Genomic DNA, 19,513 nt, shown 5'->3' on the forward strand with positions numbered 1-19,513 from the left:
AAATACACCACACAATTCTCGCACAAGACTTTAGAAAGAAGTCTTCTCTGTTCAAGACTAATAAAGTTCGATTCTTGTGATCTAACAGTAGTCCAGACTCGTCACAATATTTTTCTTGCTTCTTCATAAACAAAGTCTAATATTCGGATGCCTTAAGATTTCTGTATTTCACACTGTATTTTATGACTTACTTTGCTTTTAGTAGTTTCCCCACAATATCTAAAGATGCAAATTGTGTATCAACATAAAACCTTGTCTTTTTCATAATTAGCTTCTTCAAACTAAGGGTATTCCCATCACATATTTCTAATTTTATTTTTTACTACCTTTATGTAATAGTTGCACTTCTTTGCATTAAATGTAATTAATGTACTTTGCCCCTATAGTGTTTTCTAAACCTCCTATTTTAATATAATCAGCCAAGCTTATGAAGTATAAAGGATAATTGATATAAATAAAGTTCTTCTTCACTAGCTGTCCTCCACACTAATTATCATTGCAATTTAAGTATTTTTTGGGGGGGAAACACAACATACACTTAATCCCTTTGAAAATACTTTACCTTTCTGAATCTTCTACATAACACTTTCATACAAACATAAGATACTTCAAATGTTATACAGCAGAAAAATATAAAACTGAGTTTGTAAACAGAAGCAAGGACAACAGCTTTAGTCAGGTACAATTATATTATTAATTCTAGCGTACAAAAGACTTTACAGTCTAAGCAATGCAGAATATGGCTACACAATGTTTTGGCAAGATATTATAGTTTCCGCCTAAGTTAAGGGTGTTAAGTTTTTTCTGTGATGGGAGGTTCTTGGTGTTCACCACCCAAAACCTCTCTTGAACTCAATTTAAACACCTCAGCATTATGATTTGAATACTTTCAATATGCATTCTTCTTATCCTTGCTGGTATGAATACTCATTACCAATGTGGTAATGATGACCTGTTGCCAAAATTATTTTTCTGCAGCAAATTATCATTTCAAATCCTTGGTCATATCAGTCATTTCCACAATTCTCTTGATGCTCTTGCAAAGGAGTTGTGGATTCCTCACTGGTGCCATATTTGTCTTTCAGTGATCTGCCAATGTATCTCCAGTATTCTTTCCTGATGCTATCCTTTTCTTCTGCAAGTAGTTCACACAGCTATAAATTGAAAATAAAATGACACAAACATCCATTAGTAAATCATCATCATTATACTTTTACACAGAAGGTGACCATCCTCATAAAAAGCACATGGTAGCAATTAACAAGGGCTCTTAATTAACAGCTATGAGGACTGCTTGTAGCCATTGCTAGCAAAAAGAGAATGGGTAGACAAGGTTACATACCAAATATACAAGAAAACACAGGCTTAAAATGATCAACAAAACCCCAGTTTCCGTTTTATACAAATATAGTATTGTCTGTGTTAGGATAAGATATTCTGACGTGCTGTGCATATAATCTTATAATCTTATGCGTAGGCTGTGAAGGAACAAGTAATAGGTTTATTCCATGCTGAAAAGAGAAGAAAGAAAACACAATGTTTCGGCCGTGGAGCCTTCTTAGGGTGAACGTTGTGTTTTATTTTGTATTATTTTTTCAGCATGGATTAAACCTATTACTTTTCTCTTATTAATCGTAGGTCTTAGTATGACATGGTATGTATAAGATTACCACAGAAATAATGAATTGAGACTGAGGCAGAGTGAGAGAACTGTATTAGGAGAGTTTTAGATTTGATTAGATCAGTTTCTAGCTTCAAAATAAAATCTTCCAACAGTAAACAAAGGTACATGGGACTCTGAAAACTTAGTCATAAATGTCTGCAAAGGCACAGTGGGAAGATCAATAAGATGTAAACAGGTAAAAACGAATGCTCAAATTATTGTTTAATATCTTTCTTGCACTCCTTTAATATTAAACATACAGATATGACTTGTGAGAATTAATTTTCTCCAAACTATGCACAGACTGGACTGGTTTACCAACGCTGCAGCTACTCTTATTTTAATAGATCTGCCTCACCCACAGACTTCATATAAGCAAATACAAAAGCAAAAACCTTTGCATCCAAAAACAATTGTTTAAATTATTCTGCATCGGTATTTGCACTTGCAAGAAGGTACACAAAAATAAAGATGCTGTAGACCTATTAAAGCTGGAACAAAAACAGTAGGATTTTATAACGCAATCAAATTGTAAAAGAAAGCAAAAATCATTATCTGAATTCAATAGTGGATGGGTACTTTATCTGACAGAAAAGTCAGATGCCAAATAAAATGTGAAATAAGTATATATTGAAAGAGGGAGCTGGAATTTAAAACTGTGTACTCATGTACATTTCAGTACAGAAATGTACTCAAACATTTCTTCATCATACTTTTTTTCCCCTTCCATATTCCATAAATCATAAAATGTATATTTGTTGTTCCTTAATACGCATATTCATTATCACAGATGGAATATACATCTACTCAATATCCCCTAAACTCTCAATTATGTTGTGCAATTAACTTTCCCCGCCATACAGAAAGAACACTTTAATGTTATATTTCCCCTCAAAATAGGTGCAACCCCACCAACACAAGAAATATAATTACTTGCATCTCAGGCACCTTTTCAGATGCTTTTTGGTTTCACATTCAGCAATTTTTAACTGCAATGATTGAGAAAAAAGTGTTCTTATATGCCAACATTAATAATGCTGTGAGTTAATTCCACTGTCTAGTTTTAAAGCTACAATAAGACACACAAAAACAGTATAAATATGCACTTTGCAACAAAATTCGAACTCTAGAATTTTGAAAAAGTACATGAGAAATGGAATACAAAAATCAAGGAAATGCATAATTAAATATTTCTGCTGTGTTTACAGGTAGCGTGGGAGAAATTTAATGTAACCACTTTTCTTGTAAAAGTATTTGTATTGCATCATTTCTTTAGTACTCAACTTAGAGTAACCATTGAGAAGTTACTGTATGTGACTGTAAATTGTTGTTGATTACATGAAACCATGCAATCGTTGCTTTTAAAGTTATTCTGGGTGCCAATTACTTTTTGCCTTTTAATCATACCATTTTGCTGAAGAGGTTATAGCAAGAGGGCTACCTATTCATATACAGCATCGATGAAGGACATACATCACTGTTTCTTTAAATGCACTAAACCAGAACCATGCACAATCAGCTAAGGTTGTGTTGGCTGAGGCCATATTTGTCCCTTTTGTGTGCTTTGACAAATCTATCACCTACTACATGCAATAAAACAATGGCAAGGATCTCCCTCGCGTTTATTTTAATAATGTCTGTGGTGTAATATATCACAGCACAGTTCTACATTCTTTGCCACACATCTTGCACCATTTTAGTCTTCAGTGTAAATGCTTAAAAAACTAAAACAATCATTTTAAAATGATCATATCTGCTTTAACGTCTATATTAATGAAGAAAACTGTTATTCAAAATAATCAGAAATCATTAATTATCATTTAGAATTAATTATAATTATGTGACTGTATTACAGCTGGTACATAACATGGTGTTAAAAAATCGTGAGGAGGTCAAATTCTCATCTTGTTCTTCCATGCATAAGTGACGGGTATAAAGTCTGTGATTGAGCAAGGACTGCACCTTCTTTTTTAGCACCCACCCTCCACCCCAGCTTCACCACTGCTGCATTTTCTCCATGCCTCATCCTTCATACTGTAAGTGAGAGAGGGCAGATGACTCCACTGACTATCACTCTTATTTCTTCGACCAGGTGAGTTACAGCCAAAATATTACAGGAAATACACTATCCTTGTATATTTGACGGTTCATCATTAAGTTGACCAAACTGCTGAAAAATGGGGAAAAAAATGAAAGTGTTAAAATTCAGAACTATTACGGAGTTTTATATAAAATTCTAAAACTGTTTGATTTTAAGTATTAAAATTTTCAGTATTTAGCTCAAATGAACAGAAAACACAACCCTGAGACCAAAGACCCTAGCCAGTGGGCCGAGCTACAGTTAATCTTTGAACATTGCAGAGCCATGCCCATCAGTGTTAGGAGTGCTGTGGCTGAACTGGTTGTGTATGACTTCAAGCAGTCATGAATGAATGACAGCATGACCTTAACCATCATAAAATAGAATATTATTCTGTATCATATAAATTATAATACAAATGTTCGCTGTATTTACAGTATTTAAACAGTTTGGGTGGTGGGAGGTGTTCAGTTCTGGGTCATGGCGATAGTCAGCAATATTTCCAGCATTACTCATTCTCTCTTCTACAGACCAGACATCACTCCCTGGAAGGTACAGTCACAGTCACGCTGCAGAGCACCAGCAGCACAAAGAAAATAAAAAACTTTCACGCCAGCAGTGCCGATTAGAGATATCTTATGCTGATCATGCATATTTAATCCTGAAATGTTAACAGTCGCCTCCATCTTCAGCTAGTATAATCACGGTTAAGGTTTTTTAAATTCCAAAAGTTCATCACTGCTGGATTGCTGTGCAGACTTAAGAGTATGAAGATTAGAAAATAAACTCACCCTGACTTGCCTGGATCATAAGAGTTCAACCAAGTGCCTTTGCAGGTTTAATTGCTTAATTAACCCAAGTGTTGAAGATCACTTTGATGAATTAAGGATTAGCTGAAGCATTGTGTGAACAACGTGTTACAATGGAAAGGAAAGGAATTACCACGATAGACTCTTCCTGAAATACAGAAAAGCTGCCAATCTAATGTGTCTAAGGTTTCCCCAGTATCCCTGAAAAGGATTTCTCATAGGAGCCTGTGCTTCTTATGCTCTGGATGTCTTTTTAAGGTGTATTTACGGTTAAGCACAAACACTGAATTTTGTGTACAGAAGAGAACAACTGTCCACTGGTATTCAGAGAAAACAGAAAGGAACCAAAGTCAGAACAAAATGTGATGATACTCTATTTCCTATTCTACACAACTGGAAATGTAATGGTGTGGATGAGAATAACATCATCACTTTACATTTACATTACTTTAAGCTAGTTTAAATTGTTTTCCTGTTAATATTATCATTAAAAACATTCCAGGTTTAAAGGTAGGTTCTCCTATAAAAATAAATGCAGTAACCATTAGCCATATGAAGTCTTTGTAAATTGTAATCTGTAATGGTTATTGCCCTCTAATCACTACAATTATTAAATAAATGTCTCATTATGCACATTACAGTGAAGAGCTGAATTATATAACTAACCTAACAGGAATACCTTAGGAGTGTGCTGTGTGTATTTGACATAAAAGCTGGAAAATAATTCCTATTGTCATCTATATTAATCAATAAATAATGTTAAAATAAACACTTAAAGTAAGCATTAAATAATCAGTTAAATGTGCAGAATTAACCATGGAATTGCACATTCCACTATGAGCATGTTGCTCTACGACAGCTACACGTCAGTCCAGAGAAGATTTTTTTTCTTTCCAAAGAGATAAGAAACAAAGATCACCTTCCAGCTTGTTGGAAGATATTTAATTAAATCTGTTAATCCTCTATCCAATGCCTACAGACAAAACTCGTGTCATTTATTCCTCCTCATCAACCCACAATTACGTAAAATGGCTTTTCATGAAAGGACTAAAAGGCACTTTGGTCATGCACTTCTTTCCTCACTAATAAATTAATTAGGATATTCTTGTCTTGTTGTCAACCCCCGTCGGAGCTGCGTCTCCTGTTGCTTTTCTATCCCCTGCAGTCCATACTGACCTCAAGTGCCTTGGTTAAGAGCTCCTCCTGGTTACTGCTCTCACTTTCGAGCATGTCTTCATATAAGTCTACCAGGAAGGCAAACAAGTAGGGAGAGCTGTGTGTTTTCCGCAGCTCCAGAATCTCCTCCAGCAAGCCTGGCCGTGCCGACAAGGCTCGATCTTGTAATATTCTATGATAAATCCAGAAAAAAGGTGCCGTTTATGGTGTGTATTAATAGTGACTAAAGGCTGTACATTAAAATCACTAAAAACTGGAACAAAATATTTTTCCCGTTTTGCCTGCACCAATGAGACACAAATAATCTCTCTGCCTTTCCAAAATAATAATTTCTGCAATTAAAGTTTCCTTAAACGGGCACAAAAAGTTAGAAATCATTCTGTGCAAACAAGAAAAGGTGTTTTTTTTAAATGCTGAATGCTACATTACACAGTGTATAATTATACATTTCAAACAGTCATGCAGTAGTCGGCCATGCCTGCATGATAGCAATTAAAAAATGTAATTTGCAGAATTCATTGTTTATGTCTTCAAATTTCTTATCAATTTCATAATTGCAAAATTAGCCATAAATCAGCATTTACCTGTTTATATAAATATGTAACATTATTCAGAAAATATTTGTTTTTCTAAACACTTTATAATTATAAACACATAACATATTATATATATATAATATACATTCCCAGATTTCCACTTATTAGAACTTGTCAGATCTGTTAGCTTTGTTTTTAAAATGTTATGTGTGAAAGCAGTAAAAGGTATTCAAATACTATCTTCAATATCAAAGCAGAAGTTTAGCTAATTATGCAGTGTTTATGTACAAGTTTAAATATTTTTCACATTACAGTTCAATACACAACACTGCTGACACCTGCTGGCTGAAAATAGAAATAACTCACATTTGATCTAAAGGTCTCAAAGATTTTGCACATAAAAATACTGAAATTAGCTCATCAGTTATGGGATACAAGTACAAGTCTGTTTTTATCAATTTAATTAGCTGTACAATAAGATACCCTTTCAAGTAGTTCCAGGCACTTTCATTTTGAGGAGCCTTTCTGATGGACTGCAGACAGTACCTGTAATACAGTGACAAAAATACTTTTACTCAAGGTAAACTTACATAAATAAAAGGGGAGTTTTCAAAGGTCTGTTATTCACATATTAACACGAGTACAAACATTATTCTAAAACATTTATGAAATTTGTGTCAAGACACCTCGAGACCATTCATTCAAAATAAACTTTTACAGATGGACTTTTCAGTCTACAATAGGGCCATGCCATATATATGAATACATAGGTTGTCTTCCATTACGCATGTTTAAGATCTAAAAATGTCAAAGGAAAATACTAATTTTCTTCTAATCTATATTTAAAATCAATGCATTTTTGTTATATCTGTGAATTTAATATTTAGTGATGAGAAAATGCCTTCTTACATGCATGAATTTTTGTTGAAAATAACTGTTTATTTTTTTAAAACACAATTCAGACTGATACAAACGGTACTATTGCTGCAGACATGTGCTGGGTCTAACCATTTACTACAATTATATCCACTACTTTCTGAAGTGTAATGAACAGTATTTGTTAAACCACACATATTTGATAATATCATCTCCGATATTAAGTGAATGACACTGCTGAATGGGTTAAATATCAATACCTAACATGACTAAGGGGCAGATGATGACTTGAGCCTTTCTTGTACCTGAGTCTCTTGGTTATCCTTGGGTTTGAAGCAAGCAAAAAATAACTGCCTGGTGTAAGTGGCTCAACTGGTAAGTTATAGGCCCTAATGCAGGCTGAGTTCTACAATCACCGATTTGAGCCTGGATCACGTTACTGGCCACCCACCCCAGAGACTCCCCAAGGTGTAGACTAGGGTGGGATTAGTCGGCCAGGGCTTTCCTGGTTCTCATCAACGCCTGCGGCCTCATGGGCACTAGCAGGCATGCAGTGTTGTTAGTGAGGGCGCGCCTCTCCTCTCATCAGCACTGAACCTGCAGTATAGTGCTGTGGAGCCTGTAACATGTTAAAAGACAAAAGCTAGAAGTGGGGTGTGGGTTAAAGGATTCTGACCAAACTTTCTTGTTCTCCCCTGGGTGAATTTACAGGTGCACAGCTGCATGTAGGAACATAAAAACCACAACGGGCTATTCCAAATTAGGTGGCTATTAAAAACTTAAAGGGTGATTTTAAATTAAAAATTGCCTACATAAAACACACAGACGATTTATCCATTTGTTATTTTCAGAACATGCTTTCATGATATACTTATAGGCAAAATACATGTACTGTATATTAAAATTGGAGCAATTTACCTAGCTTTAAACCTGCCGGTTTTAAACAACTCAAATTAAAAAGGGTACTAAATAAACCCACACTACAGATATACTGTTCAGTGACAGCACTCACTGAACTTCTCGGTCCATGATGGCTGGATCGTTATAGCCCGTGGTGTGGGCGATGACAAAGTGCCTCTGGTTCCAGGCTGAATTGTTCCTTACATCATCCTCCAGGAGCTGCTCCACATACTCCAGCTCATTTTCCCACAGCTTGTACTCCTGCCAAGAATAAAACACACATCCTACACAGGGCTCAGGACACATTAGCAGCTCTGTATACATTTATTTCACATCAAGTCTAAAATGTCTGAGTCATTGTTTTCATTCAGGAAAAAGCATCTCTTCTGAAACTCTCTGCTGAACCATTTAGATTTGATTTGGATGGCATTTGCCTTCTGTCACTATGCTACAACTGCAAATAAATCATATTTGTATTTGCCAACACAAATCAGATGCTAAGATGATACACAGCAGAGGTTATTTTGCCTAAAACAATGTGCCATGTGCAAAATATAGAAAACCTTCATAGGTGAATATAATAAATAAACAACAAGAATAGGCATTTGAATTGTATTTATGCTGTTGGTTTGCCTGTCTGTATTCAAAGTGGCAAAAAAATACAATTTTATTGAATGTAATAAAAAATGTGAGCTCATAGTTAACTAAGTGTTTAAAAAACTTCTGTGCAGCTGGAAAACAGTTCTACAAACAGCCTTGTAGAGCCACGCAGAGCTGTAGCCAGTTTTTGATCTGAACAGGACTGTTATATGTCATCGAACTAAGTTTGGAAAAAAACAGATTTCATTTATTTCAAAGTCCAACTGTAAAAAACATTAAATGTGATGAAATACAGATTAATTTCCTAATAGCGCACGGTCTAACAAAAAAGCAACAATTTTTGTTGGTCTCCTTAAATCACCACCAGCTGAAAGCCTTTGAAAAGAGTTAAACTCTCAATTAAATCATTAAGAGCTGAGCTGGCAGGACAAATTCTGGTAAACAGCCATGATCTGCATGATCCACAATATGTATTTCTAGACAGATGTGCTGAATTTATACAGGTTTATAACAGGCTGAACAAGGACATTAAAACCAGGTACTTTTTAAAATATTTATAGCTGAAACCTATGCGCGTCTTTGTTTTATTTTCAGATAGCTTTTTTTTCCCTCCCACACGGTAAGAGCTTTTATGACTGTGTAAAGGCATGACTACATGTCAGGGCAAATCTTACCTGAATGACCCATTGCCTGTGCTGCCAGGCGTGGTAGTTCTTGGCATCTTGGTTGAGAATGTCGGCAATGAACTCCAGCTCCTGAGAAGGATCATTCAGCCATTCCACAACCATCCGTCTGTGATGCCTTACATCCAGAACACAGGCTGTTAGTTCCCAATTGTCAATGTGTACAGATTAGACCAAACACTCAGCACAGAGTCAGACCCACAGTTCCAGAGCACAGACCTTGTGAGATCAGCATCACTGACATACTGCCCCTGACTAAAAGACAATCTAGCACCAGAAAGGGACTTAAATGAGGCAAAACACATATATTTCTTCTCATAAAAACAACAAATAATTTCTGCTTCTCAAGAGGACAGTTTTATACACTTTTTCATCTCTACAAACTGGTCAGTGTTAATATTCTATTTTAATGGTGGTATAACTTCAAGACAGATGTTATAGTCATATGGAATTATACTTTTATAAATATAAAATATGTGCAACCCAGTACCAATTTACACATGTACATGCTAAAAGTAAATAACTGTGGACACTCATCTTTGGCATCCTTTCCAATTTTCTTTCAATGTTCTGGTACTATACATTAAACGCTGTCCTTTGCCAAAAACAAAAGTCGGTACAAAATATAACTTGCGGGAAATGTTGGTGGCGGTCTAAACTCTGAAATATCTAAAACCAAGTAAAGAAAAAGGCTAGGGGAATGTAAAAAGTCACAGATTCAGACTTTTTAACTTCACTGAACTTTTTTTCTTCACATTTCATAAAATATTAGTGAAGAAAAATATAGCCCCATACAATACCTTTATGATGACACCAAAATTATTTTTCTGTGCCAATTATGAAGAAAAATATTACCGCACAAACATTTTGGGAGTTCCAAATCAGTCAAATGTGGCAGTCCTGTAGTTCATGAACTGGAGGGCAGTCAAACCTGATATTTATAACTATTTCTTCCAATAACAAACATAATTGCAAATTATAAATACAATCAAGGAAATTTAATCTAAAAATGGCCTTTTTAGATTGATTTCATTGTAACAATGCAAACACCACAATATTGTGGATGATAAGCTTTTAAGACCAGACTACTCAATGCCAATGGGAGAGTACAATGGTATTCCAATGTTTATTTAAAGAAGCTTCAGTGCAATTGATAACTAAGGCTGGGTACGTTCTGCAACACACTTGTTAGAAATAAATCTAAATTAGATAAGAACTGCACGTTAATGGTTCATTTTTTCACTGTTGCATTAGTTCACCAATCACACTGGATCATGCATTACAACATTAAATACACAGTGTGAAAGAAATATCACGATCCATAAATATTTAATAAATTCTTATAACCCCATGAGGAATACATACAGTACAGTAAATAAACAATGGTTCATTCATTTAGTCAGAGAGAACAAGAAAGAGGAAACTGAAAGAAAAAATGTAATTACCAGACTTGGTAGTTTTTTGGCTGGTCTTCAATGATGGCCGTTATATACTTCATCTCTTCATAAAGGTCCTTCTTCAAAGACTGTAAAAGGACTCTGCGATAATGCCTGGAATTGTAGAAAGCCAAATATTAACTTAGTATTATATAAGATCCAAAGAATTAAAATTCACTTTTACAATACGAATGAAAAGTGCTGATTATTATTAAAAGACATTGTACTACTCTATGTAGCTGGTTTGATGATATTTTCTTTCTTTAATATTTATCTTTTATCTAAACTGAAATTTACAAATTGTTCACTGCAGCTTCTTTAAATTGAAAAGTCTTCTGTTCAATGCTAAGCAACATATAAGATGGTGTATAAGAAGTCAGAGCTACTCGTTCTAACTCATCATTAATTTAACATTGTACTCTACTTGCTTCTCTACAGTATACTAGTCCAGCAGCTCCACATATGCTATGAGGGTCAGCGGGACTGTCCTGACTCGCAAATTATTAGGGTATTTCGAAAGATATACTTCAGACAAGTTTCTGTGCTGCAACAGGTTCCGAATCTAATCACAGAAGTTGCTAAGTAGAATAAATAAGGTATGAGCATAACAGAAAAAAATAATAAAAATGAAAGAAAACGCTTTTAAAATATAAGAGCCATAACTCTCAAAATGCATAACTGAAACAGTTTTTTAATAGGAGTTGCTTATTTCTCTGTGAGCCAAACTAAAAGGCTTGACGTGGTCTATGGCAAGCTCAGGTACGAGCAGAATCTATCGGAATGCCATACAGCACATTGCTTTTTCTGCAATTCTTTTTCTCCAGTGGTGCCTGTGACTCAGGCCAATGGGCTGGCTGCCAGAAAGTCAACTGGAACAGCAAGCTATTACACAGCTGTGCCGGCTAACTTGTGCGACAGTGTGCCATTAGGTCCACTGGTGATGAAAGATACCTGGTAACCCCCTGGCCACACAGTTAACTATAGTAAGCTAACAGACATCAGCAGACTCACTCACCACATGAGTCAGTGCTAGGTAGATAGATAAGAGATCTTTAGGTTACAACCTCAAAAGGAGCTCAGTGAGTATAGGCCTGAACACAGGCTGATCATGGGGTCAGGGTTTCCAGCCTAGGTCATGTCACCAGCCACCTGCGACCAGATTCCCCATAACTGACTGATTGCCAGCGAGGGTTCTCTTAGATTTCCACTACATAGTAGCCCCTGTGACCTCCTGAGTAATTGCAGGCATTAGATGCAGTCAGTAAGACATCACAGTCAGCTCTGAACCTCCTGTATGCAAATGCGGTGCCTGCGATATGTTAAAATATGAGTTACTCTAAGGTAAGAGGGTTGCCTACTCTTCTTCATTCTGTTCTGTGTTTGGGAGCTATGAGTAACTGGCAATTCTTAAATCCAGCGGTGCGCTGTTTGGCCTTATTTAGTTCCCGATAGGAACCAAAGGGGAGTGATAAGACCTCCCAGCAGAGCAGAGTAATTAGAAAGCCCTGTGGCTTTTCATGCAAAAATGAAGAATACTCACAGACGATTAGCCACAGGAGCATACATACTCCAGAGGTGCATAAAGAAGAGCTCAAAAAGGACAAAAAAGATAAATATACCCCAAAGTTGCCAAACAGAGGCAGAATTGGAGAACAGGCTTCTGTTTCATAAGAATGTTAAGAGAGCAAAAGAAAGACACTGATATTTAAGCAGAAGATTTACAAACATGGCTATTGATGCTCAATCATGAGGCACTGGAGGCCTTATTCTTTATTAAGAACAAATTTTCCACTCTTGCCCGAATCAGAATTGCTTTTGACCCAACAGGGGAAGTGGGGAGGAAACTAGAAACTACGAAACTAGAGTTGTAGCCCAGTTCATAATCTCCTGTCACAACCCGAAGAACAGTGAGCTTGTCACTCAATAATGTTTTATTGCATCGGTCATACCAATAAAGCTCTCTGAAACGGGATAAAGAAAAGCTAAGTCCTGGAGGGGGAAGGAGAAGCCTTGAACCTGCTGAGATAAAAGTACTAAACGAAGGCAATGGAGCGACGTGGCCCTGAACCAGCACTGAAGAAGGCAAAATTACAGATTCTGGCATCAGTTTCTTTATAGAAATTCCAGAGCTGTGATGAACAAAGGCTAGAGAGTGTATTCACCCCTGGACAGCACAGCTGGCCAGCATTAATTCCTCTCTTACACATAGATCAGGGGAAGAAGAAGAGTTCTCGCCCACCAGAAAGGAATGCAATGATTATCAAGCCATGGAGAGGGGGATCAAGGTCTCGGAGCTTTAACCTTTTTCCTGCCTGAGGAGAAAAGAACAGGCAACTCCGAGGTCCACTGAGTTGAAAAAGAAAGGCAGTAGCCAAATGGCAGTCTAGAGACCAGGAACAATGATCCTGGAAGGCAGCCTTAGTAAAAGGAAGCCCTGTCTCAGTATGAAACAGAGAAGTTTCCAAGCAAAGGGAAATACAGAGAGCAATAATTGGATGTTACAGAGATATAGAGGAAAATCTCACCTAGAGAGCTTTGAAACTCTGGGTTGTAAGGCTAAGACGATGCCAGAGTAACAATGACCCATGGGAGACAATCCATCCACAGGTGATCTAAAACTCCATGTAAAATTTAGGCAAGTATGGAACCACAAGCTGTAAGCAGTGGATATAAAGCAAAGGATGTGTGGAGAAATGTCCTGGCTTGCTGAGAAGTGGGTTAGCTATTATAGGAGATACAACAATAAATGGTGATTCTAAATTCAAAAACAGAAGAAAAACATAAAAGCCTTATATTCTCTAGATTTTCACACATACAGATATCTGCTATGCATGTCAGACCAGAAGCTTTGCAAGGTTTTCACTATGCCCATTTACAACAGACATTCTGTCAAACCCTTCCTCTGTGTAATCAGGTGAAAATAAAATCATTATGAACGGCTGCAAATATTGAAATCCAATGACTCAAAATGTTTTCCATCACTAAGCTGGTTTCCTTTATCATACCTGAAGACAAGCCCAAGGCAGCTTACCATACAGTGTAGTTTGCAGCATTAAGTTCAATGGCATCAGCTGTTAATGCAAAAGCCCTTTCACTTCTCTCATCTCGCTTTAACACGGCTCGGAAGTAATCATACACATCCATAACTGTAAGAGACAAAAAAATCAAAGCCTTAGCAATACAAATAGAAATGTACAATTCTTAAGTGGAACACTAAAACAACACAGCATGGAATGGATTTCCATTCTGATCTCTGGCTATTTAAAAGACAATCTGTCCTTTCTCTTTCTTAAAAGACACAAACTAAGTATTTTTTAACATGAGCTCTACTTATGACTGAACTATGGGAACTTTAAGACAAAACTGCTGTTTGTAGCAGCTAATTGCAAGTCATCCTTCACAAACTGAGGGCGATGTTACATTAATAAGTCCCCATCAGATCCCTAGAAAGATGGCTTGCAACATTGTTTTAATATAGATGCCACTTTTATTTTGTTTTCCTTCACCCAATTCATAAAAACCATTACCTTAAAAGCTCAAAACAAAACATGTACAGTGCTTTACAATTCAGGTAATTTCTGATTTTGCTTAACTCATAACATTCACTCACAAAATACAGTCTAAAGCTTGGCGGAAGCAGGAAATATTCAAGTGGCAAACTCTCTTGTTTTATAGGCCAATGAAAAAAACTGAAAATCTAGCAAAAGCAGAAACATGATCTAAGACTGGAATCGAAAAGGAAAAGCAAATGCAAAATCTTCGGAAAAACACGCATCTTCAGTGAAGGGATCTTACACTTGTCAGAGTATGCAATCTTCACGACTGGGTTGGGACCATCGTCCTGTGGCAGTGGCTCAATGTCAGACCATTCCTTTCTGTTCCTGCAAGAAACAAAAGCACATGTATCCCAGGATCATGTCAGCCAAAGTCATAAAGGATTCTCAACCATGCTTAAGCTGTCATAGTTTATTGAAGAAAAACTAATACGGCAAAATAAAAATAATTCAATCAATAGGGGCTCTTAATATTGCACCTTATCAAATGTACATTTCACACCTTTAACATTTAGGTGACTCTTTGTGCAAAAACAGTCGTAATCTTGGTACAGCATTATGTCTGCAATGAATGCAACCTTCTGTCTGTAGATACTAAGCATCCCTCCCTCCAGCACAGAGAGATGGAGATTAAATTTCTTAACTAATAACCCACAGCTCCAGACAACCTTTTTACCACAAGAACTACCAGTTTCCTGGTCAAAAGTCTGAAAAGACAAATCCAAATGCTGAGTGCCAAATACAGTAGTTATCAAAAGTATTCACCCCCCTTGGACTTTTTCACATTTTACTTTGTGGCAGTATTAACGTATTAAATCGGGTTTCTTTGCTACTGATCAACGCAAAGCGCTCTGTAATAAAACGTCTAAAAATTCTCAAGATCTAAAAGCAATCTATAAAAAAAACTTTCACACATCCTCCTAAACTGATTATAAAAATAAAACAGAAAATAACTGATTGCAAAAGTTGCAAAACAATGCACAGAAGCCCACTTTCACTTTTAAACAATTATTGACAGGTCAGCAAGGACCCCTCTCAAGCATACAGGCTTCTGTTTCATAAGAATGTTAAGAGAGCAAAAGAAAGACACTATTTAAGCAGAAGATTTACAAACATGGCTATTGATGCTCAATCATGAGGCACTGGAGCCCTTCACGGTAAAAGAGAATGGCACATAGCCAACTTCCATCTCACAAAAGGCAAAACAAGATTAAATAAGAATGGTTTCTGTTATCACACTCATTTTCTGGATATGGAGCAAATTCCCATTATTTCCTTATCACTCTACATTTTATCAGCAACAATGTGGTTTCTTATATAAAAATATCTTCAGAGTTGCCAGATTTGGAACTATCACCTGACACAATTAAGATTGTGAAAAGGCTCCAAATACACAAGCAGCCCTACATCAATGAAAACACTCCAACTGCATCGCCCATTAACAATTCTTGTGACATCCATAAAGAAGTGGTGTTAGATACAAATTCAGACTGTAAGAAGAAGGTAAAATGAGATGGAATATGAAGTGCACACCAATGTGGAACTGTAGTTACAGCTTTGGGCTTATACTTCACTCAGATGGCTTTAGGAAAATATACCCGTTTATACAGCTGAGTAAGTCACTAAAAGCATAACCCAAAAAAGCTAATAATAAAAATAAGTCCTGGTGAAGACACCAACTTCTTATCTCTTTCCTTCAGCCCTTCAATGATGAAAGTTAGGACAAGGAGCGGATCAGGCTAAAAATGAACCTTATATACACTCTGTCCTGGAAATCTGGAAATAAATGACTGAGGGAGATCTGCAATTTGAAATTTAATGGGAGTATTATGGTGTGCCAGAAGTGATGATGTGCTTTTTTAGCTAAAAAATACCAAATATAAACTGCTGTTTATTGAGACAGCAAATAATAATTTAAGGTGAACACAAATTCCCTGAGAGAATGTAACTCATTTCATTGATGATAACACCAATCTTAAGAACAAGACACAGAGGACATTAGTGCAAAGTTTAATTTTCATTTGAAGGTACTGTCAACTTCCTTAAATTGTATTAGAATGCAGTACAATATTTTGATTAAATTGTTTTATAATGACTATCTTGCAAATATCTTGCTCTTTATTTTTAATAACATGTGTCAAAAACTGCATGTTTAAATAACATCATACTGTACATGTTAATAAAACCTGTGAATAAAATCTGCATTACACAGTGTACATTATTTAAATGCAGCATTTACTGTATACACACTTGTTTACTCAAACGGTTACCCTAACAATGAGTATGCATAAACTGTAACAGATTATGAAAAACCCACATTATTCTTTAGGGTCAGGCTGCATTTTGACTTCAGAGCAACCAGTTCAGGTTAAGAATACTTCCAGCTCGAGTTTGAACGCTTGTAACCCAAGAAGACGTTTTTTCTGGTCCATTCCTTGTCTGTTGAATGACCAGAACCACTATAGCACAATCAAGTGTTAGGGACTCTTCTGCTGCTGGTATACACACTTTACTTTTTTCATTAATCTTCTTTTTGGTAACCCTATCTCCTGTATATACAGTATAATATTCTCTGTACTACCTACTATATAAATAAAATTATTAGTATTCCACCACTGTGATGTCTTGCAAGATGTTTTCTTTTCATTATTACAAATGTGTATGATCATGATTAAAGTGCTCCATTTCATACACTGTCCAGTATATGCCACAGGAGTTAAACAAGTAATTTTATTTAGAGCTACTAAGGTCTTTGTGTATCCATTTTGTCATGAACTTCCCCAATTGGCCAACATTTCTACTAAAAAGCTTTTACAGAAAAGAACAATGGAAGAAACAGGTGTTTCACTCATTGGCATAATGAAGTAAAAACAAACGAATAATTCTTAAGGAAACTTTAATATAAGAATATAACACGGGGATGATCCATATTTTTTAAATATTAATTCTGACTGAGAACGCTTCTTACAGTAAAAATTATCAATAAACTTATTCACATTACATGCAATGAGATATTATGTGCAATCAAAATATTATAGAAATTATAATAATCATTACAAAACAGTGAAATAACAGCATACAGTCCATTGCAAGTACCAGACATGACCACTACCGTTTACTAGCATAACAGCAAAACACAATACAGTTTACGTTCAGCAGCGTGAGTGGCTCACACCATCTCATAATACAGAATTCACTACACCATAGCTGTGCTCTTCTCAGTCTGGTGTCGTCTAACAATCCTTACTACTGTCCAGCCTGCGATAGGAAGGAAACTATCATAGCGTCCTGTAAAAAGATTACGGCTGTTGACGCATCCGGGGCCAGTCCAAGCCTACACGTACAATCATTTTACAGACTTCAGCCGTCCACACTCTAAATCAAGAAACAGACCTAAATCTGTATTCCTGTCTGCCTATAAATAAGCCTTTTATTGTTTAGACATGTTCTTTAATTGTGCAATAAATTCATCATTGTAACTTAGTGGGGGGGGGGGGGGAAACTGGAATGGAGCTCCTCGACCAAGTGTTAAGCTCATTACGGGTTAAGCAACGCACGAAAGAGTACATTTTAAAATAAGAAATGCGTTTTAATAGCGTAAATATGAACTCTTTGATTTATAGTTTTTATAAGACAAGGACAGCTTTTTCGGCAATCTGTAGAAATACTGTACAAGTCTGCACGAGTGCGTGCAGAGGACTTGTGCGTCCGTACCTGTAGAACACGTATCCCCCGACGCACAGGTCGGCTACATAATCATCTTCGGCTTCCACCTCTCCCCCAGCCTCGTTGTGTCCATCTTCTTGCACCTCGGAGTTGAGGTGCGGAATTTCCTCCAAACCTGACATTGTTGGGAGCTCAAGCTTCTACTTTCTCTTTGCTTTGCAGACAGTTTTGACGGCGCACCAGGATGTTGAAAAGACACTGAAGGCGGGACCTCGGTCGTCATTTCCTTACCTTAAAACCAACCCGCTTTCAAAAGAGAAAAATGTGAATGAGAATTAGGATAGTTCTATGAAATTGAGAGTAATATGAGGGGTTAGCGTAGATCTAGATAATCTTGTAGTTTTCCTGTCATTGTCAGGGGTTTTACATGTTTCATTTTTCCAAGCACATCATGATCATAAGGAATCAGGATATATTTTTCATTAAGACACTGATACTGTCCAATTACTGCAGTAGCGTACTTGCGTTTTTTGTACTATTGAGTTTAGGTGTTCACGTGTCTACGTGGATAATTGTTCGTACGATATTTAAATTTACATTTCCAAAGTGTAGTGGAAATGAATCAGTATTTATAGATTGGAATATTTAATAACACTGCATCAAATTCTCAAGGTTCCTATTTTATATAAAACATACACGTTATAAAATATGGGCGTACTGTACCCTGTACGCGTTAAATAAGTTACTAAGGTTACGTGTCGGCTGTCCAATCAATACACAGAGGTACACAAATCGTTATCATGACACTGATGTACATAAGCAGTGAATCGTTACTGGACAAAACGTTTGTCATAAATCATTATGATACGGGGATTTGCGATCCGTATTCTTATTATAAATAACAATATAATATATTTAGGACAGGGTCCTTGATCCTGGTCCTGGAATGCCATACTCCTACTAGTGTTTGTTCCAGTGTAGTGCTAGGTTATACACTTCATCCCTTAACTAACTTTATAATAGGATTCATTCGAACTCTTTGACTGGACACCATTTAGATTTTATATTTCACAAGTCAGATACAATTCCAAACTTCCATTCAATCTATTTTTTTTTAACTGCTTCTTCCAGTTCAGGGTCACAGGGGAGCCAGAGCCTATCCCCAGATAAGCAACAGGAGAAAGGCAGGATACACCCTGGACAGAACGCTAGTCCATTGCAGGGCAGACAAACACTCACACCAAGGCACGTTTTCCCAGAAGCCAAATAACCTACCAGTATGCCTTTGGAATTGGAAACTGGAGCAGCCAGAATAAACCCACACAAGAACATGCAAACTCCACACAGATAGCACCCCTGGTTCAGATTTGAACCCAGGGCCCCAGTGCTGCCAGGCAGTAATGCTAACCACTGCACTGCCACGCCAACTGAACTTTTGTGTTCTGAGTTTTAAAAAAAAGCACATTTTTCAGTCAAACAACTTGTTTATTGACTTAAGACTTACATTAGGCAATTAAACTTGGCTGGAATGCAA

General features: G+C 36.5%; 1 protein-coding gene across 1 annotated transcript; it reads right to left on the minus strand.

The window, feature by feature from the left end:
- Positions 1-670: 670 nt before the first annotated feature.
- fnta (farnesyltransferase, CAAX box, subunit alpha) lies at positions 671-18,236 on the minus strand. The gene is made up of 9 exons (XM_088922494.1): positions 18,028-18,236; positions 14,555-14,640; positions 13,791-13,905; positions 10,769-10,873; positions 9,315-9,441; positions 8,153-8,301; positions 6,748-6,810; positions 5,729-5,900; positions 671-1,154 (listed from the first exon to the last, which is right to left on the minus strand). Exons 1-9 carry the CDS (start codon positions 18,159-18,161, stop codon positions 1,008-1,010), a joined length of 1,098 nt encoding a protein of 365 aa, XP_088778620.1. The 5' UTR covers positions 18,162-18,236; the 3' UTR covers positions 671-1,007.
- Between the last annotated feature and the right edge of the window lie 1,277 nt (positions 18,237-19,513).

The sequence above is a fragment of the Atractosteus spatula genome, chromosome 1 (genome assembly GCF_055471065.1).
Source record: "Atractosteus spatula isolate fAtrSpa1 chromosome 1, fAtrSpa1.hap1, whole genome shotgun sequence".
In the NCBI taxonomy this organism is placed as follows: Eukaryota; Metazoa; Chordata; class Actinopteri; order Semionotiformes; family Lepisosteidae; genus Atractosteus; species Atractosteus spatula.

Coding starts and splice junctions, on each gene's coding strand:
- fnta (XM_088922494.1), bottom strand. CDS start 18,161: ATGTCAGGTTTGGAGGAAATTCCGCACCTCAACTCCGAGGTGCAAGAA. Junction 10,874..13,790: donor GCTGCAAACTACACTGTATG/GTAAGCTGCCTT, acceptor CTACAATTCCAG/GCATTATCGCAGAGTCCTTT. Junction 8,302..9,314: donor ACAGGCAATGGGTCATTCAG/GTAAGATTTGCC, acceptor TATTCTTGGCAG/GAGTACAAGCTGTGGGAAAA.